This window comes from Opisthocomus hoazin, chromosome 5 (assembly GCF_030867145.1).
Source record: "Opisthocomus hoazin isolate bOpiHoa1 chromosome 5, bOpiHoa1.hap1, whole genome shotgun sequence".
Classification (NCBI taxonomy): domain Eukaryota; kingdom Metazoa; phylum Chordata; class Aves; order Opisthocomiformes; family Opisthocomidae; genus Opisthocomus; species Opisthocomus hoazin.
The window spans coordinates 64,104,316-64,125,393 of NC_134418.1; the positions used below are offsets into that span (position 1 = coordinate 64,104,316).

Consider the following 21,078-nt stretch of genomic DNA (forward strand, 5'->3'; position numbering starts at 1 on the left):
TAATAGAAAATAAGTTGTGCATGAAAACTGAAATCTGCAGGTAGCATTTTCCCTATGATGCAGAGCTTGATACAAAATGTCCTTCCTCCCTTTTTCTCTACCCAGACAGACTTTCTTTTGTCCCTGTACCAGAGGCAGGCAGGTACTTCTGAGAGGCACTTTCCTAAGACCTCAGCTCCCACTCCAACGCCAAGGCCCTGCCGAGCAATGTCTGCATCTGGGTGGATGCAGAAAGAAGCATGCATCTGTGTGCTTTTCTTCTACAAAAGGAGGTCAAACATTTGAAACACCGCAGCTCCACAGTGCCGTTTTGAAATGTGCTTTATATTTCTAGGACAGACTCCACTTCCAGCCTGCGGTGACCGGGAGCGGGGCGCTGGGGGAAGGAATTCCTCTTCCCACCGCCGCCATGACGTGAATGTTGGCTGCCGCTAGCTGTGTGGGGTGTACCCCCTCCCTTTTTCACTTTAACCTTTCTCTTATTTCAACAACACAGCCCTAGCTGGAAAACCACTGGGGAGGTGTTATGTTTACACTGCCTCATGCTTTTTAAATCCAGGCCAAATGGCTCTGCCGGGACCCGGCCCGTCTGGCTGCGCCTCCGGAGGCTGCCTCGGCACCGGGGCCTGGTTTGCCTCGCCGGCTTGGCTCCGCGCCGCGATGGCGGCCGCTGCACTAACTGCCCTCCACGCGTGCGAGCGCCAAGGACCCTGGGGATTGTCACCACGCCAAGGGCCCGCCGATGTCACTTGGCTGAAAGCGGGCTTCGCAGTGACACTGGCGGCGGCGACCCGGCTCCGGGCGAGCCCCGGCTCCCACACAGCCGGGGCGCCCGGCCGGTGGTCGCGGCCTGCCCCTTGTCCGCCATCACCCGGGGAGCCTCGGCGAGGGAGAGCCCTCCCGGCGGGCGGGGCGGGGGGCGGGCCGGCAGGGCGGGCGGGCGGCAGCCTGGGGCCGGGCCTGCCGCCTGGACGGGCCGCTGGGCCCAGCGAAGGCGGGCGCGCAGGGCGGGCTGCGGGAGCCACCCAGCCGCCGGCCGGCATGGGGGCCGGGGCGCTGGCCATACGCGTGAGTAGGGGCCGGGAGGCCGGGGCGGGGGTGGCTCTGCCGGGGCAGCGGCTGCGGAGCGCGGCCGGGCCGTGGGCACAGGGGGCGGCCGGCTGCTGCCGCCTGCCTGCCTCCCTCCTTCCCGCCCTCCGCCGGGGTCCCTCGCGGGGCGGGGGGAGGAGAGGCCGGCCTGGGCCCACTGCCTTCTCCTCGTCCTGAGCGCTCTCCTTCTCCCCTCTCAGCAGCTGCCGCTCCTTTGGGAAAGGCTATGATTAATAAAGGCGATTCTAGGCTTTTCTTGTTGGGTGTTTTGTTTTTTTTTCTTTTCCCCACTTCTTAAGCCAGCGAGCAACTGCACTGCATCGGTCCTGTGGTGAGGTTGCTGGATGAGCTGAAGAAGTGGCTCCCTGTGGCATATAAATAGCTTTTCTCAACTCCAGTCATGTTGCCCAGGCAGTATCGTGCGGAGACGATGAAGTTGTTTTTTCCAGTCCTGGTGATCAGTAACAGTTGCATTAATATCCGGACAAATTTTCCCTATGTAAAATCAGATCTTCCATCTATAAGATCATAGAACATCGAACCCTTTGTTTCTGAGCTGGTTTGAGGGGGTGATTTCATTTTTATTTTGGTGAGATGTACACTCTGGATAACTGTGCTTAGTTTTTTTGTTCCTGGTTAGCGCAGCCTCTCCAGGGCCTGAAACAAGCTCACATGGGACATGTCTCTTGGTTCTCTTGCAAATTTAAATCGTGAGTTTCCCAAAGTAAATCCGGCTCTGTGACTCAGGTTTTCAAACACTGAAATGGAAATGGGCTGGAAACGTGTAACTGAGCAAGATTGTGAGGCTAATTGGAGGTCTTAATTGGAAAAGCTCTTCTGAGCATCACAGCTGCTCAGAAACCGCTCAAAGGATTTTTGCTGTCGTCTGAATTTAACCCAGGCTATGTGATTTTTGCTTTGGCATGTGTCTGCCTGGAGTGGAAATCATATAATATTCATTTCAGCCTGAATGGGAACATCTCTTATTAAAAGAGATGTGATATTTTAATAAGTCAGTCAAATTTTAGTTCTGACACTGATGCACGTACTGTTTATTGTAAATATTTATAAGGTAGTCACAGTAATACTGGTTTTATTTGTACATCACAATTCTGTTTCACAAATAGTAATAAAGCACATTTATGACATTTTTACAAGCAACATCTTTTCTAAACAGAAGTGTTGCACAGGACCTGGGACTATAGAACACACGTGCTCCAAATAGCTGTGTTTAATGGCACAAACACAGCAGAGTGAAATGAACTGCCAGATCATTTTATATCTGAAAGAAGGAGACTCATGCTTAATAGCAGCACCAGTGCAGATGTCTGTGTTGTTACAGGCAACAGTAAAAATATCATCTTGCAAATTAAGAGATTTAGTGGGTTTGTTTAAAATAAAAGTTGTATGCCTTGATAAAATCTGTCTTAATGCAGTCAAGCGCCGAGACCTAGGGAAGAGTCTGAGCACTTCTTTGTGTTGCTGTAGAATACTTTCTATGTTTAAGGTTTCTACTACCTGTTTGTTAACAAAACACACTAGGAAGAAGTTCATATTTAAGCATCACGTTAGTGGTGGACTTCTGAAACAAATAAATTGAACTCCATGGTAGCAGCGGCCCCCGGTTCCTGCAGTGTGAGGTCAGAAATGAGGAAATTCATCAATAGAAAAACCTTTTTTTTTTTTGTGAGGTTTGCTGAGTTGTACTGTGCGTGTCCGTATTAGTGAAATAATGCTTAGGCGTGTAGGGAGGTCACAGCTGCGGTGGGTGATGCCGCTGCTCTGCCTTGAGCTGTCTTTCCAAACCTGCAACACTATGCTGATTTAGATTTCTGCCTATTATTGATCCCATAAATGAATCCTATATTGTGTTATTCCCTTGGGTGTTATTGGCTCTGCATTCATGTTTTCTCTACCACTGCAGCTCAAAAGTTGTGAGAATGTTGTGCCTCCAGAACAACCTATGGAATGTACGCAATTAAGGGTTTATTGTGGAGTGGTTTTTCTACCCCCCCCCCCCCCCCCCTTATTATGTGTGATTAGATTACGTAGTCACTTTCTAACCTTAAAACCTTGGTAATTAAATTTCAGACTTAGCAGATACTAAACATAACATGAAATCTTTCATGAGGATCCATCACACCTGACAGTGGCCAAAATGAATCCTGAGAGGACAGCACCTGGAAGAAGGGTGCGGTGAGCCTTCCCCAGAGTACTCTCCCAGACTCTGATAGGCATCTTGGAGACAAGCTGAACTGATGATGGGGTATTGAGAATTTTCATGTTTGTGTTTGTCCGGTTGCTTTTGTAACCCATCGGAACTGCGTAAGTTACAAAAGCAGTCTCTGGCGAGTCGCAGTTGTTACTCTCGTAACAAGCTTGTGTACAAAAGCGTGCCTTTCTCCTTTATCTGAACTACAGACTACTTACACTGTTTTCCAATTAGTTACTCTTCTAGTTTTCTCTCTGTTCATTTATATTTTCCTGCTTCACAGAGATTTTCGTGTGGATTAAAGGGAAGTAAACCAGAAACCTTATTCTGGAGCGTAAAAGCCAGTTTTGATGGATATGCTTAAGTTATAACTATGCAACCTTCTTGCAGCAAATGTGACTAATGCACTTTTTTTCCTCTGCTCTTTTCAGCAAAGCAAATCAGCTGTGAGGTTGAAAGAGGACATGAAAAAGATAGCTGCGCTTCCACTGAACAAGCAGAGGGACACGACCTGTCCAAAGGTGTTTGGTGTGAGTCTTCTGGAGCTCCAGCAGCAGGGACTGAGCAAGAATGGCATCCCAATCGTTGTGTGGAATATAGTCGAGTACCTCACCCAGCATGGTAAGCTTCACAGAGTTGCTTTTGCTTAGTAGCACTCGTTATGTAAGACTTTTCAAAGGGAAGAATCTGTCTTTTTTGTGCTACAGAGACTAAACAAGGTTGTGGCACTAACCATGGACAAGGAATATTACTGTATGTGATTTGCTTCTTTTTTGTTCTGCCTTGATGCTGAACTTACTTTTTAATGGGATGTTTATAAAGGTAAAATATGGTGTTATAAAGCAGCACGCTTTCATAAATAAGCTGTTGGGTTTGCGAAGGTTTGTGTCATTTCGTAGTTGCAAAACATTTCTCTTTAACATTTTCTGACAGTGAGAGACATAAATATCTATACAGAGATATTCACATCTACACATACACTCCATCTGAGTTTATTACTGAATAGGAATACATGTTCTTACAGGTTTTCAGATAGATTCCAGTTGTTATTAATCCGCTTGGGGGAAGTAGGTGTCCAGTTCTTAGCTTCTCTTTGCATTCACTTAATGGGACTTTAGTGCCTGTTGAAATGGATCTGTTTGCAGAAATTTGGAGCACCACTGGTGCACCGATGTATCCTGTGGCAGTTGTTCAGCAACAGAAAAGATTTTGTGGAGGTAATTTCATCTTGTAAGAAGCTGCATCATGTTTTACCCTAAGGCTTTTCTTCTAGCTGCTCAGAAATGATAATCCAATTGCAGAGCCTTAGATTCCATGTCTGTATCTTGATAGACCCTTAGAAGCTGCTCGATGCGAACATGGTGTGAAAGTTAACTTGGATTAAGGTACAGCGCAGGTTTAAAACATGATTTTACCTTTACACAGCAGCATCTTGCTTGATCTGCTTCAACTTGCCTTGAAGTGGTCTGCTAGATCACTGAAAGAGCAAGGATGGAAAAAGTTTTTGCATCATTTAGGTTTAATCAAAACCAGAAGCTGACAAGCACTCTTGACTGCAAGTTGTGGGCTGTGCTCTTTGTTCCATAAAAAGATCTGAATCTCACACGACTGTGTTCCAAATATGAGCTGAACATGCCAAGTCCCCTACTCTGCAGCAAAATTAGCTAGGCTTCGGAATGCCAGGGTGTTTATCTAGCCCTGACAAAGATATAATCCATTTTCTCAGAAGTGCTAGCAAGATCTCAGAGGTGCCCTCTTACACGGGAAGTTCTTGAAATGGGTGTCCGGTGCTTGCTTGAGGTTTGTTTTTTGAATTAATGATGAAGTTAACTGTGAAGACATTTTTAACAGAGGCCCAGGTATGAATTCAAACTGTTTGGAGGCAGAGTGTTCTGTGAATCGTGGTTACTGTTTTTTCAGTAGAGTCTTACAACTTCTGTTCTGCAAAGATGTTGTAATAGGCATTGCAGGGCTTTTTAAAGCCAGACCATTTCAGAGTCTCTCTTCTAGCTCATGAGGAGCTGACTGCCCGTCTGAAAAAGCTGAGCTGACTGTTGGGCAGCTACATCCTTGAACTAGGTTTGCGTTAAGCTGCCTATTTTCAAATTTATAGATGAAGCGAAGTTTTGCTGTGCTGAACTTAGGACTATCTGATTACTGTTACCAGCATGTTCTAGCCTCTCTTTATTTCCGTGAATGACTGAGGAAGAGCAAAGAACGTTTTATCTGCATGGGGGCTGTGTCATTTGCTCGCTTAGTGCTGCAGAAATGAAAATTACTGAGATGTGGTGTTTTCTACTGCCCCCAAGATGGCAGTACAGCATGTGGTGTAGGTGCGTTTTGTTGTGAATATGGAAATGCCAGAGGTGTAAGCAGTATCTTATATTAGTCGAGTAAAATGCTTGAGTGCTCGCCCATTGTTTTTCCCTTACTAGATAAGTTTGTCTCTGGTCCAGTAAAAGAGATTATTTCTCTCTACAAACTCTGCTGCATCACTGTTGATTTCTTGGACTGGAAGCATTATGTTAGACTGCTGTTTCGTGATGTCTACTCTGAACTGATGAAAACCATACATATTTTGATCCCTTCAGTGTTAATGCTTGTGAAGAAGAATAAGCAGGTCTATAGACATAGTATTAGAAAAGGCAGATTTTTTTGTGGGGAAAGTGTTCTAGAGGAAAAATAATTTACTGAGTTCAGTTTTGGTCACTTTACTGAAGTTTATGAATCTCAGCATATGCCTAGAGGTGATATTTGATACGGTGTGATTCATCTGGCTTGCTCCATGGAAACCTCCTGCTTTCTGCATCTCCTTCACTGGGTGTGAGGGGTCTGGCCTGAAATGATCGATACCTTTTCTTTTTCATTGTGAAATACTTAGGGCTTCGTGCTGTCCAAAATACACGTTTGCTCACTGAGATTTTCTGTTACAGCAAAGTTGCAGTGCTCGTTACGGAGCTACTGCTGCAATCAGCACGTATTCAGCTGGTTTTGCTTTGTGATAGTCACAGGTAAGAATCTGTTAGTCTAAAAATGTGACGCTGGAAGTAGTCATGTGTGTGAATTTGGCAGAGTCCAGCTCAAGGCAACAGACGGCTTGCAAAAGTGAAACAACAGAACTTGAAGAATCTGGATCCTTTTCAGTTGAAATACACCAATGCAAAATGAGACTGTCTCAACTGATTTTTGCATGGTGTGAGGTTACAGCAATGCCACTGAGTTTTGTGGTTCCCAAAGCGTATCCCAGGCCTCAAGATCTGATCACTAGTACTTGTTAATTATCATAATCTAATTACTTGACTAGAGAGGGCTTCTGGGGGGAAAACTTTTTTTTTTTGAAGCTGCGCTGTGTTAATTGCCCTGCTTTGTATTTCTGCAGTTGTATTATTCACACTAGAATATATGTTTCATCATGTCACTGGATGTCTTAGTTCAGATCAATCTCATATACAATATGTAATTACAGGTATGACGCAGGAAGGCCTCTTCAGGGTAAATGGCAGCATGAAAATGGTAGAACAGTTGCGTCTGCAATACGAGCATGGAGAAGAAGTGGAACTCGTTAAAGATGGTGATGTGTACTCAGCAGCCAGTCTGTTGAAATTATTTTTGAGAGAGTTGCCAGATGGGATTATTACCTCTGCCTTACATCCCAGATTCATTCAGCTTTACCAGGGTAAGTGAGAAGTAAAATCTCCATCCTTCAATGCACTTTCTTTCTGGATAGTTAATTATGCAGAGAGCATAACCGATGCTCTCTGTTTCTTAGGTTACCTACTTTGTTCTGCATTTCCTTTGACGTTACCTCTCACCTGCTCCCAGAGTGCTCATAGATGTGCAGTTCTGAGTCTTGGCAGAAATCACAATGGTGTTACAAGAGACAGAAAATTGTTTCTTATGTGTTTGGTAAAATCTGGACTAACTATGATTTTCTAATCCAGTTATATCTGCTGCATATAAACTGAAATGATCAACTGATTTCTTTGAGCAAGCTTGTAGACAATGGCTGCAGTCTCTTTAGGACACAGATTTGCTTCTGTTTTGCTAGGGTGATTTCTGGCAACTTCATTCTAATGGACTCTGAAAAGTTGTAACAACTTCATTTGCTAATCAAACTGAATACCCATTGGGCCCAAAGCATATGTTGTCTATGTTTCTACTTCTCACTAAGTAATGTGACTGCCCGTTGAAAAATGAGACAGTTTGCAAGTAACAACAGGCTTTACCTTTTAGTCCCCATTATAGCACACAAACTGGAAGACTTCTTTTTTCTTTCTTTTTTTCCCTTCAAGTGGTGGATCAGCCATAAGAAAGAACATCACTTCTGCTTTAGAAAGCTGAAACTTGCACAACTGTCTGTCAAATGATTTCTCAGTCTAACTGATCTGTAGCAGACAGTCCGTGTAGTTGTTATGTGGTGGCTGTAGGGCCTATTCCGTGACTGTGTGGGTCAGTGGCAGTTCTTTTCTCTTGCTGCAGGCAGTCAGTGCCTCTTCTCGCTGTGTTTGTAAGAAGCTGCAAGGTGAGTGGGTAAATGTAGTTAGAGAAGTGCTCTTTACTGTAAAGCAGGCAAATATGATGCAGAGGAGGAACATGCACTCTGACATGCATCCCCAGTGGAAGACGGTGCAAAGTTCTCACGCTCTTGTCCTGAGGCCTCCCTTCCACTTTTCTTGCCTGCAGTGGAGGAGAAATTTAGCCATTGCCTGGAGAAGGGAGAACACAGCCATGTCTTTTCTTTCTTTCCTGTTTGGGGCTGTGCAGATTATTGAGGGTGCACTGGAGAAGAACTCTGTGCCTGCCCTTGAGTGCAGGCATTTTGGCTGTAATCAGGTTGTATGTGAGCCGTGTAAGGTACCTTCCTTCCTCATTTAGTGAGTTGTCTGGGGCCCAAGGAGAGGGTTCGGGAAGTGTTGTGTAGGAAGGTGCTGCTGTTCTAGAAAGTCCCTTTTTTCTGGTCGTAGCTGTGCTTGCTTTTGGGTCTTTTAGATGTCACCAGGTCTGACTCATGAGCTGTATTTAATTGTGTTCTTTCTCATAAATCACCATTTAAGTGGAAATTTTGTTTGAGTCGCACCTTCGCTGCTCTACATCCCTGTCCCCACAAAGGTCATGTTGGTGTACTGCACCAGGGACTACTGATATACTTTTTGAACAGTGCTGTTTGTGGAAAGTTTAATTTGTTTTCCCACAGGAAATGCAAAATCCCCTCCAGTACTTTCTATGGAAATGAGATAGATATCCTTACTTAGCAGATTTACCCAGCAAGCTTTCTTGTTTCAAAAAAAAGTTACTGGTGTAACTTATGAATCCGGTTCTGCGAAAGTCAGTCCATCTGCGACGTGTCTTCATAGCCGAGTTTGTCTGCATTGCACAATAACCTCCAGTTATAGTGCCATTATAATTTTGATTAGAAAAAAAACCCTCTTATTTGAAAAATGCCAGATTGGCTGTTACAGCCAGGGGAAGGCTTTTGTAAAGTTTGAAGAAAACTGAGGGGTTTCTTATGTCCTAGAAAACACAGCATAAATGAGTTGCCTACGAAAGGCACTGATGGCTTCTGTCGGGTTCACATTAGCTGAAGTGGTAGATGGCCCTTTGGTTATAGTTAAGTGATCAACCAGCTATGCAGGATTGGAGGAGTTATCTATTCACTTATCAAAGTATGTACAAGGTATTTGTTGCAAAGTGGTACTGAGAGAGTGCGTGCCTGGGTGTTCTTTGGGTAAACTATGAAGAAAGTAGGTCAAGCTGTTTCTGAGCCAATAGGTTATCAAAAAATAACTTTGCATCTGGAGCCACTTCACTGCATGTCTACTGTGAAGGCAATTACAAGCTCTGTTACAACCTCTGTATTCCGTCCTGTTGAAGCTTTGCATGGGAAATGTTTTGGGGGGGATTATGTTAGAGTTCCTGTGGAATATTTTCAGGTATTGGTATCAGCATTTTTTTAAGCCAGTGGAGACCTTGGCCTGAGAATAACACACAATTACTTTACTTCCTGTAAAGATAGTCGAGGAGTGATTGCTTTAGTTAAAAATAGCTGGGCTGAAAATTACAAATTTTATCTGTAAGCGTAATCCTTCTTAATTCTGGGTATAGTCTTAGTTACCAAACCAAAGAGCCCTTTTATGAAAAAGAGAGAACCCCAGATGTTGGTAGTTCTTGGAAGCCCGCACAGCTGGTTTGGCATGCTGTCTGCAGCCTTTGCGACAGGCTCGTGTGAAACGGAGCTCTGCACGCTGCCCCCAACTCCTGACACGTTGCTGTTTATATGGATATTCAGCGTAATGCCAAGACTGTTCAGTTCCAGAAAACACCACGTAGCAGATCCTAAAGGCCGACTGATGTGTCCTGACATTCTTCCTCTGCCCTTGGAGAAGGGCAATGGCAGTGGGAGCTGAGAAGGGCCTCCCTCTAAGTGATGTTGATCGGAGATCTGAATAGCAAGTGCAGGTGAGGGACACACTGATAGTGATCTTTGTGTTGGCCCGTCTCCTCAGAGCACCTGACACATATGAAGGTTGCTCCTTGCAGGGAGTCCTGAGGTAAAAAATGTCCACCGCAATCTCTTTTGTGATTGAGGCTTCACTGCAGAGCAGAGCTGTGCCTGCCCATGCAAAACAGGCTGTGCTTACAGCTTGGTGAAAGTTTCTTTCAGAAACTTTTGCTGGAAGAAATCAGCAGCTCCATACAGCAATCCCTGCTTGAGCTTGTTTATTCCTTCTGGCTTTTCATTCCTTATCTCTTATATCGTGATCACTGACTCTTAAGACATTTGTACATACTAGGAACTGTATGCACAGCTCTTATCCCCTTTCACAGGTCACTTGCTCTCAGCAACAGAGGTTGCTATTGTACTTTTCCTTTTTAGCACACAGAAAGCTTTTCCCTTATGTGAATTTCCTTTTTGTTGTTATTGTTGCATGCCCTCCTCCAGTGGGGTTGCAGTGAAATGCGGGCTCCTGTCTTCCTTTGGTACTCAGTCTAATTGAAGTTGAATGCTATTTGATCACTCTGGCTTCTTGACATTGCTCCATCCTAGAGAATTTATATTTTGTGGTGGGCGGCAGCTCGATGCGAGTTCTATCTCAATAACTTCTCCTGCTCACAGCCTACCATGGCTGGCAAGGTTTTGTCTGGTGCCCCTGAACAGCCGTGCTAGATTCAGGGAGAGGGGTGGGAGGTGGTGGGAGGGAAGAAGCAGCTCCCTTCTGTGTCCAGTTCTGGGCTCCCCAGTTCAAGAAAGATGAAGAGCTACTGGAGAGAGTCCAGCGGAGGGCTACGAGGATGATGAGGGGACTGGAACATCTCCCCTACGAGGAGAGGTTGAGGGAACTGGGCTTGTTCAGCCTGAAGAAGAGAAGGCTGCGAGGGGACCTTATAAATGCTTACAAATATCTGAAGGGTGGGTGTCAGGAGGATGGGGCCAAGCTCTTTTCAGTGGTGCCCAGTGACAGGACAAGGGGCAATGGGCACAAACTGAGGCACAGGAAGTTCCGTCTGAACATGAGGAAGAACTTCTTCCCTCTGAGGGTGACGGAGCCCTGGCCCAGGCTGCCCAGGGAGGTGGTGGAGTCTCCTTCTCTGGAGATATTCAAGACCCGCCTGGACAAGGTCCTGTGCAGCCTACTGTAGGTGACCCTGCTTCGGCAGGGGGGTTGGACTAGATGACCCACAGAGGTCCCTTCCAACCCCTACTATTCTGTGATTCTGTGATTCTGGATCAGCAGGTCAGTTTAGGGAATGCTAAGTAGCCAGCAGCTGTTTGAGTTATGTGACCAAACAGAACCAACAAGACAGGTTGTGTTGGGGGATTTCAGAGGTCAAATTTCAACCTGAACAGTGACTGAAAATGAATAAATGAGTGTGAAAATGAATAGACGAGAGACAACCCTTTAACCACAGTAACTGCAGCAGTGCAGCAAATCAGATTCATTAGACATTTGTGGTTCTGTAGGTTCTTGTGGCATGATTTTAACCTTTTCCTTTGGCTTTTATTGTAATTTTGTTGTTATCGGGACTAGTTCCAAACTAGAGAAATAACTTCTGTTACGCAGAATGTGTTTGTTCTGCAGTAAAAACTCTTGGAACTGGATGTCTTATGCAGATGATGACACTCAGCAGAGCTACAAGAGAAGTGAGAGTGCTCTACTCCCAATATGTTGGAATGAAGCATAAATACAGTGCTGCGAAGTCCCATAATGATGCAGAGCGAGGGGTCTCAAGCTGGATTGTGGTGACAGCCTTATCATGAAGACTTCTAGCATTTCTGGTACTGATGGCAACAAGGCTTGATTTTTTTTTTTCCCTCTGGGGCAGGATCATGTCTGAAGCAGATTGCTTCTTGGCAGAGAGAGGCTGAAGTCCCACTTCCCATGAATTGTGGAGGTGGAAAGAAATGCTTTGAGTCCTCTAACAGCCTAGTGAGTGCAGTGGTACTGCAATGTACAACCTGCTGCCTATGTGCCGAAGTTTAACTTCCTCGGGCACGTTGATAGCTACAGACAGATGCAAGCTTTTCTGTCTGCTCTCCAAGCTGGTAGTATGCAAGGCAGCTGAAAGCTATGCAGACTTGGTAGCATGACACTGAGCCCTAGACTCGCTTCCTCGCCTCACAGCAGAGATAATTAGCTAGGGCATGGCACCGTGCTGATACGGTTTCAGTGCTTCCAGGCTGGAGTTGTTTGGGGTCAGACCATTTGAGACATGAGCAAAGCGAATACACACACCATGCAGGCATCCATACCTTTAGTGATGTTCAGGCAGCATGCTCTGCAGGGGGAAGGAGTAGCGTGGAGAGGGATGGATTGGGGAATTAGATCATGTCTGTAGCATGTCAAAGAAACTCAATATGTTCAGAAATAGGATGAACCGTTGGAAAATATGTCCCTCTTGTTGTGATCTGTGGGTGTATACTGAAATTAAATAAGACTGAAAACACCCTTACAAATATGTCTGTGCCTCCTACACTGTTGAGGCTCCTGTTTCTGGTTAATTAACATTTGTAGAGAGACTACTTGTCCTTTTCAGTTGTCTCCTTGACTTGTTTCTCAGTAGTGAGTCCCTAGTTGAGCTTTGAGATGCCAAACTGCCCTTGCTGGCTTCATTGGCCCTCTGCCTGTGTTGCGCTGTGTTCTGTGTCCTCCAGCGGCTGAGCCTAGACGTGCCCTGAGGCTGCTGGTTTTGTTCTCTTCCTCAGCCCAGAAATCACCATCTCATCCCTGGTTCAAACCCTTCCTGGCTACTCCTCTAGCTAGGCTTCTCTTGCAGACCTCTGCTGGGGTGCCGTCTACTTCACATGGCTTCTGGCAGGCTCCTAAAATAAAAAAGCAAATGCCTTTCACTCTGCCTTGAGAGCACCTTCCCCTTAGCGTTCATTTTTCTTTTACTCCTTTCTCCTCCTCGCTGCTATATTGGGCAAAATTGTCAAAAGTGCTTCATGTTCTGTGCTTGAAAATCATGAATGTGTTGGTAGCTGGGCATATCTGGAAATATGACTTGAATATGGGTTCCTGAATTGCCTTTGAAAATCTGGCACTCTGCTGTTTCCATTATTGACAAGCTCGTTTGTCTCTCGTCTCAGTATGCTGCAGAGACTGAAGCATATGCTTAGCTTCATGCCACCCTCTTTAATCTGGCTGAATAAGAAAGACTGCACTTGGGAGTCTTGACTTTCACAGGGCAGCTTGTACTTCACTAAATTAGGCATGTGCGTAAGCTTAGGGCTTTGATACACTTAATGCTTGTCTGTGCAGTGGTGTAAACAGCTCTGGTGCTCTAATGTTTCTCTGGTGCTCTAATGTTTCTCTGGTGGGCAGTACTAGCTGAGTAAACCCTAGTGATTGCTTCGAAACAAACTGAAAAATTGTCTAGCAGGTGGACAAAAGGGGGAGGAATGCTCCAAGCAATTGGTTATTGTGACTCAAGACTATTTTTGCTCTCTAATAAAGTTGAAAAGCTGTTTTATGTGAAGTGATATGATCACGGATAGCAGAGGTACAGTTGTCCTGAAAAATGTACAAAGTGCGTGGAATACTGTGTATGCAAGTCACTTGCTAAATTCACCACAAATTGTAATAGTATTTTTTAAAAATAAAGCTGAAATCCATGCAATAAGTGGCAGCAGCAGGAGAATTAACAAATTAGTTTTGATTTTTGGATTGTGTTGGGAGAAAGGCTTGAGTTCCTTCCCTTGCTTTTACACTGGAAAAGGAGGAGAGAGAGGAAAGTCGTATTTTCTTCCTCCCATGTCACAAGGACAAGGAATTTCGTGGCTCAGTAAATGGGGTTTGCTGCCTCATGTTGTTCAATGTCTCTGTGTCCTTCAGTTAGGGTAATTCTCAAGATCTTATGATCTGATATCTGTCTCTGTTCTTGAAAGTATAGAAATGAACAAAGGTTTGGCTGTGCCCAGCGACAGGCATCTCTGATGTTGATCCGCACCACATAATGTGTCATGGTTAACGAACACAGACGTCCTGCCCACCAAACGCAACTGATGCCACGAGGCCAACAGCTTTGTTTGTTGTCAAAGTGCGAGCCTGTGTTCAGAATGTTTTGTGGTGGTTATTAGAATCTCTCTAGTTTGGAAAGGATGGAAAATCCTTCAGTAAATGATAAAGTATCTGTCAATCTAAAGCTCCAGTTGGAGGCTCAGAGAGGCAATTAGTTCTCAAGAGCATTCTCTAATTAGGTGGTGGGGTGATCGTGGCAAAGAGGTGTGTTTTTTCTGAGAGGTGGCTTTGGCTTTCCTTATCATAACTGCAAGCAATTTATAGTAGAAAACACTGTGTGCTAGTTGTTCTGTTCTGTAAAGAGAAGTATGTTAGGAGGTGAATTTTAATGTTCTGGCTATGTGGAAATTAGTTGTGTTTTTTTTTTCTTTAAGCTTCATGAAACGGTAATTAGTAATCAAGTCAGAAACTGTCCAGACCACTTTGAGTGCAAATACAAATCCAATTAAATTCCTTGTTGTTGTGCCATTTAATACCACCTTCAGAAGCATACTGAAATTTTGCTGCAGAAATAAAAATAATAAATCAGATTTCTTACTCTTACCAAGCTGATTCATAGTAGCAAAGTCATGAGGATTTTTATTCTGTGTAGCTCTAATAAAATTTTGAAAGAAATACTTACAATAAATAAGCAAATGAGGTTTTTGCTCATCTGCATCATGCATATTTGACTTTTCCAAAGGAGCTAATTTCTTAGCTGTAGAAGAAAAGGATATAATTAATGAGCTGGTTGAAATGTTTGGTCCTGTGATGTGACTGGCATTTTAAACTTTGGCCTGCTGTCATGAAAGCATTCATATTAAGTCTGTGGTACCTAAAAAATGAATTCTCCATGCTTATAAAACTTAAAAAGGCTTCTCTCGCCATGTCTTGTATTATGCATGTCTGTAAGGCAGGAAAGCTAAGCTTGGAAGCAGATGAAATCCCACAACTTCAACTGCATGAAGTGGCAAGTACATACATGCAAAACTCATTTGTTTCCCAAACTATATGCGGGATAAATCCTGTTTATTAGCCACAAAAATGACTGATTCTGAAACGGAAATCATATGAATGGTCAAGTTCTCAGGAGTCACTTTCAAATGTTTTAATACAGACTGATAAAACAGAAATCATATGAATGGTTGAGCTCTCAGGACTCACTTTCAGATGTTATTATACAGACTGCTAATTTATACAGCTAATCACTTTTCAAAGCAATCTACCTCTGGAATACTGTGCAATCCAGCCCTGGAGTATTTCTGGGAAATGAAATGTAAAAATGAAGATGAAACTTCTGAGGCATTTGTGCATACCTTACACTGTGTTCAAAGCTTTTGCTTTTTTCCTGCTTTTTTTCCTCACAAATATGTTGGGGAAATGTAAAATGTTTTTTGTTCCTGCAATATAAGGCATGGGATGTTTTCCTGACAGTCTTCTCCTCTGCGTGCTCGTAGCAGGGCGTATAGCAGAGCCATCAACCAGTTGCTGAACTCTTTCAGATGCAGACTGTTTCATAGAATCATAGGTTGGAAAAGACCTCTAAGATCATCAAGTCCAACCATCCACCCAACACCATCATGCCTACTAAACCATATCCCAAAGTGCCACATCTGTATGTTTTTTGAACACCTCCAGGGATGGGGACTCAACCACCTTCCTGGGAAGCCTGTTCCAATGTCTGACCACTCTTTCAGGAAAGGCATTTTTCCTAATATCTAAACCTCCCCAGACACAATTTGAGGCCATTGCCTCTCGTCCTATTGCTAGTTATTTGGGTGAAGAGACCAATACCTGCCTCACTACAGCCTCCTTTCAGGTAGCTGTAGAGAGCAATAAGGTCCCTCCTTAGCCTCCTCTTCTCCAGACTAAACCACCCCAGCTCCCTCAGCCGCTCCTCCTAAGACTTGTTCATTACATCTTCTTGACTAAAAACAAATCTTGAAGACTGAGCAAGGTTTGGTTTTGATTGAATGGTGAGTGAATCTCTTTGCTAAGGATCATAACGTCCTCTGAAGGAAGAAGTACCTCGTTGCCCTAAGCATGGGGAGAATGTCTGTATTTCCGTGGTAAGCCAGCAGCTACTTTGGGACAAGGCAATCTGTTACAGAGAACACAGAAGGTTAGCATTTAGTGTGAGCTCGCTTTGGCTTTATGGAATGAAGGCATTCTTCCAACCACTAGAACTGTTTTTAAACTCTGCAATACATCTCTAAGGAAAAAGCAATTACCCACCAACAGCCTTAACAGCATTAATACCATCAACCTATTAGGCTGATAAATAAAGAATAAAAGTACTAGAAATGCGCAGCTGCCCTCATGTTAATGGACACGGCTTATAGTTAGATCAGTGAGGAAAACCTTGAGGGTCTGAGGTCTTCTGTCTCAAAATGCTGTGGCACAAAAACCCAAGAACTCTGCATATGTGAGAGTTTCAGTGAAATCTGATTTTGGTGGAGAGCAGAAAATAAAATTTCCAAGTATTAAGGCATCCTGTTTTGGCATAAAGGGAAGGAAATACTGGACCGTTTTCAAGAATTTGCTTTTATGAACATGTAAACCCAAGATTCTGGTGGGTACAAATTACTTTTTGAAAAGTGTTTTTGGGATGGAGGAGAGAAACAAGGATTTTTTCAGGTTTTTAGTTCAATTCCGGAAGCAGAACACAATTCTGTGTTCACTGCCTGGGTCCATTATAAACACAACGTATGTGAAGTTCATGCAATTTTTGCTTTGGGGAAAAAAAAACCAAAACCACAACAAAAAACCTGCGTGAAAGAAAATTGACCTTAGTCATATTTTGCTATTACTCAGTTCAGCATGGCAAACTTTTGTCCATACTTAAGTTCTAGAAGATTGCACAGTATAACAAGGTTATTCTCTAACATTAGGCCAAGTTTTGGCTCGTTCTGGAGTGTAACAGTGCCCTGAACAGCCTTGTTTCCAAAGCAGGACTCCTCACCAGAGACTTAGTACAGAGTTGTCATTGACAAAAGATACAAGATTGAGATTTTCATAAAACATACCCATAGAAAGTACAGTGGCATTGTTATTCTAACAACACCTGCATTTCAGGAGACTTCTTGTTTTACTGTTCTTGCTTTCTTCTTTTTGAAGGTTTTCATGGAAGAGGAAGCTAAAACAGATATAAAACAGGGTTTGGGAAGTAGAGTTAATGTCTGGAAGAAATATGGAAGCAGGAGGTCTGGTAGAGCTGGAGTTAAAGCAGGTATAGCTATGTACTGGGTGGGAAAGCTGCAATGCTGTTAGCTATGACCACTGCTGATTCTGCTCAGGAAAACAGTTATAAAGTAAAGGTGAGCATGAAACAGTGCCAGTGGTGGCCAAGGTGAACCTCAGGAGAAAGGGGCAGGTTCCCTGAGGAAAATTGAGGGGTTTGGAGGATTCTGTGTCTCTGAATAGAAAGAAGACTAAATTTTAGATCCCACTGCTTGCTCACCAAAGTAAGTAAATTGGCAGCAGTGTAGAAAACCATGTACATATGTTTTTTCTTCTCTTGTTTTTCCTAGACACTAGAAATGACATGCAGAAGGAAAGTAACTTGAAAGAACTCCTGAAAGAACTGCCTGATGCTCATTACTGCCTGCTCAAGTATCTGTGCCAGTTCCTGATAAAGGTTGCTGAACATCAAGTAGAGAACAAGATGAACCTTTGCAATCTGGCCACTGTATTTGGACCAAACTGCTTTCAGTAAGTTGGGGTTTTCACTTTTCCCCATATGTTGACCGAGAGCGTAATGGAGGAGGTGGCGAGAAGTGTTGCTCAGAAGCCTGACTGGTCAGGGTGGTCAAATGGAGGCAATGACTGAGGCTTTGTGATGAAGTTTAGTGCTAAAGCTGTTGTTTGAGCTGAATAGGAGCTGAGTTGCTCTTCCATCTCCTCTTGCTATTTTGCTAAACAGTTGGTCAGTTTTCTATTGCTGTATCGACAGCAGAGCAGGAGTATAGCAATGAAAGCCCTTCAGACCGTGTAAGTGCGTGGAGGCTTGTGCTCATACAGCTTTCTTCCTTTGCTATCAGATAATATGGATGCTTCTCTGCAGAAGGCTTTGAGAAAGACTACCTGGGGGAAAAAGACTCCTATGCAGCACCCAGGTGCTGTGTAAGTTCTAGAGATTCATACTGCGTACTCTAGATTTAGCCTTGGGATCTGGTGTCTGTCCTCAAGATGCCAATGATTCTGGGCACTTTATCCTTCCAGCGTATTCAGAAACTGCTCTAGAGATGGGATTCCACTGGCCTCTTGAGACTTCTTACTGGACTCACTAGTTTTACTAGTTTCTTTCATTGGGCCCAGTTCCTTGGTGCTTGTGGTGAAGACAACATGTTGTGCATGTTAGTGGAGCTTGCAGCAGTAGGGAGAAGAGTTATTTCCAGGTGCAAGAACACACTTGAGTGGGAATGCTTCTGTTCATCAGAACACTGCTGTGATGCAGTGCACCGTTGGCATCTTCACCCTGGTCTTGTCTGTAATACACCACTGGTTGGCATCCAAGATCTAACACATGGGAGGCACTTAGGGAGTTTAGTTCAGTCATCAGTCTTGAAAGATGTGTGATATCAGCAAAAAGAGACAAGTGATTTCCTTGTAGCAAATGTTGGATTTATATTGATCCTTTTAATATTTTGCTCTGGAATAATACTGAGTTGCCTAATTAGACTTAGATTAGATTAACTGCCTAATGAGACTATCTCCCTAGGCTTCCTCTGTAGCCACTGGAAAGAAGTAGTCTTCTTTAAACAGAGGAAACCAAAATTAGGTTCCTTCTAATGTATTGAACCAGTTCCACAAACTGGCTGGACGCTGCCTGCTCTGTTTTTAAAGGAGCATATCTTTTTTCCATTGCTTAGGGAGAGAACACACAGAGATGAGATATATGAACCAAAGCTTGTCCTTATGACTACACTGCTGCCTCGTCTTAAGATGTTGCTCATGGATGATGAAGGTGAATATGTCAGGATTAATACATTTGCTGTGTTAGTACAAAAAGGTAAAGCATATTTTGAAAAGAATTGTTGTCCTCTCCAAAAGAAAGAAAACTCAAAAGGAAGTAATATGTGTAGGAACACATGAATGTAAGAATTGGTAGAAGCACAATATTGCAAATTTCTGACAAGGAAGAGTAAAACAATTTTTAAAGAGTACATTTGTATGGGCAGTTTGGGAATTTCTGTCTAAATGTACTAGTAGAGTTAAGAACGAACAAAATAAATTAGAATACTCTGAGGCCAATGGCTAAAACTCTATGATGACTCAAACTCTCAAGTGGCTATTAGAATAATTTTTACTTTATTCATCACTTTGTTCAGGAAAGTTTAAAAATTAGCTCTGCATACTTTTTGATGTAGAATGCAGAGTTGCAGTTTGGAATTGCAGTTGACATTCCCAAGATTAAACCAAAGCATACTTCTTAAGAGCTGCATAGTTGTTGCCTCAACTGATCTCTGCTCCTAAGATGACATAGAAAAGACATAAAATTTGTGTAAGGCATAGGGCCAGTGTGTAAGAGGGATGGAGTCACATCATTCCATTGCAGAAGACTGAGAAAGACAGAGTTCACTGGAGAAGAAAACACAAGGGTTCTCGTGGCTGTGTACTAATGCAGCCAGCCTTGCGGTTGTGACACGTGTTGAAATAAATGCTCACGTAGCAAAAGACGCAGTGAAAGCAAGGCTTGACACTTAACAAATGGCTAATGTGTTTTTTAGAAGACCCAAATATGTCAGAATTATAGATGTAGATATTTAAACAAAGTTTCACTATCTGGTAAGTCAGATACGTGTTTCTTCAGATCTTGATCTTTTCAAGGTAGTTGGGGATCGTGGTCCAGACTCAAAGATTGTGAGCAACAGTTCAGATACCCTCTTCTCCTGTATTAGTGGATGCAGTCTTAATTTGCTGGAACTGTAGCCATCTATATCAGCAAAGGTTTGATCGGAAGAGGAAAGAACTTGGAGGATTACACTTTAGGCATTGGGCTTAGGCAGCTGGTTGGCCAAGCAACCAGGGAGAGATCCTCAGAACGCAATTCAGAGCTCCGGAGTAGGGCTACCTGAAGCCTGCTGGGTAAGGGCTGTCTTACAACTGGCTACAGGCAGCCCCTGGAGAGGCTAGCTGCAGAAATTAAACATCAGCAGATGGTTGAAGCAAACACTCCTCTCACTTCGTGTTGTTTGTTCAGAGCAGTGGATGGGATATTTCCCTGGGATGAGGAAAGAAGGCTTAGCATCCAGCTTGTCAGCAATTATACTGCTGAAGCAGGAAGGTCTGAGATTTTTCTGTCAGAAATTCACACTCATGTCTAAAATCGGCGTTGGAGTCTGTGTAGCTAATGCACAGTGTTAGAGAAGATAAAGCCCATATGCTGATAGTTGAGGATTGCTTTCTACAAGACATTTTTAGTGACGTTTTAGATATTTAAACATATTATCTCCTACTCCATGACTGAAGCTGTTTAACAGTTGAATAAATCTCACTGTTGGGCTACTTTCCAGACATTTAGACTTTGTTTTCATAGAATCATAGAATTATATTTCTCTTCCTCTCATTCTGTTTTTCTACATCATGTTGTCTGTGATTTATCTCATCTCCTAATATTGCTTTTATCTTATCCACTGCTTCCCCTGCTTCCTTACTTGCTGTTTGACAAACTGCCCTGGTGCTTTTTCTAATGAAAGGTTATCATGTGCTTTCTGTATTTCTAATGAGTAGAAGAGGGAAGAAAATGGCTGTGTTCCTTGTAATGAACTGTGATGTAAGATATAGGAAAATGTAAAGTGCAAGGTCAAACAGCTCAAAAAAGGAAAATAGGACGGTTTGAGATTTAGTGCATTGTTTTCTTCCAACTTGGATTGTTCGGATTTATTGTGATGGAAGCCAAAGGTCAAGTATACAGAGATATACAGCCCTTGAGGAACAACGAGCATGAAGGTATAGGAACATAAAAAGTCATCTTTTCTTTCACTGGGCTAATCTGTTTGGAGTATTAACACTTGCAACATGGTTACTCTTGGAGGAAGTTGTTGTCACTTGACCTGACCTTCAGCTCCTCTAGAGCCGTAGCCTTAGTTATGGCTGCTGTGTCTCCGCTCATCTCCTACAGTTTGTGCTGAAGAGGAAGCAGAGGACCAACGGGGCTTTCTCTCCTCCTCTCTGCTCTCTTGGAGCTGGGTATCAGAGGGGCTGCTGCACATCCTGGCCTTTGGTTGGGAGTGTAAGAGACTTGAGGTCTACCAGTTACAGAGTAAGCAGAGGATCCAT

At 43.5% G+C, this 21,078-nt stretch overlaps 1 protein-coding gene across 4 annotated transcripts in view; it reads left to right on the forward strand.

Moving 5' to 3' along the window:
- Nucleotides 1–974: 974 nt before the first annotated feature.
- The window catches only part of FAM13A (family with sequence similarity 13 member A), a 134,110-nt gene continuing 114,006 nt past the window's right edge, over nt 975–21,078 (forward strand). For all 4 annotated transcript variants that reach the window (XM_075421512.1, XM_075421513.1, XM_075421514.1 and 1 more), the window contains exons 1-4: nt 975–1,068; nt 3,733–3,922; nt 6,768–6,977; nt 17,328–17,508. In XM_075421512.1, coding sequence (XP_075277627.1) covers nt 1,042–1,068; nt 3,733–3,922; nt 6,768–6,977; nt 17,328–17,508 — 608 coding nt within the window. In that variant the 5' untranslated portion in view covers nt 975–1,041. The remainder of the gene's footprint in view (nt 1,069–3,732; nt 3,923–6,767; nt 6,978–17,327; nt 17,509–21,078) is intronic.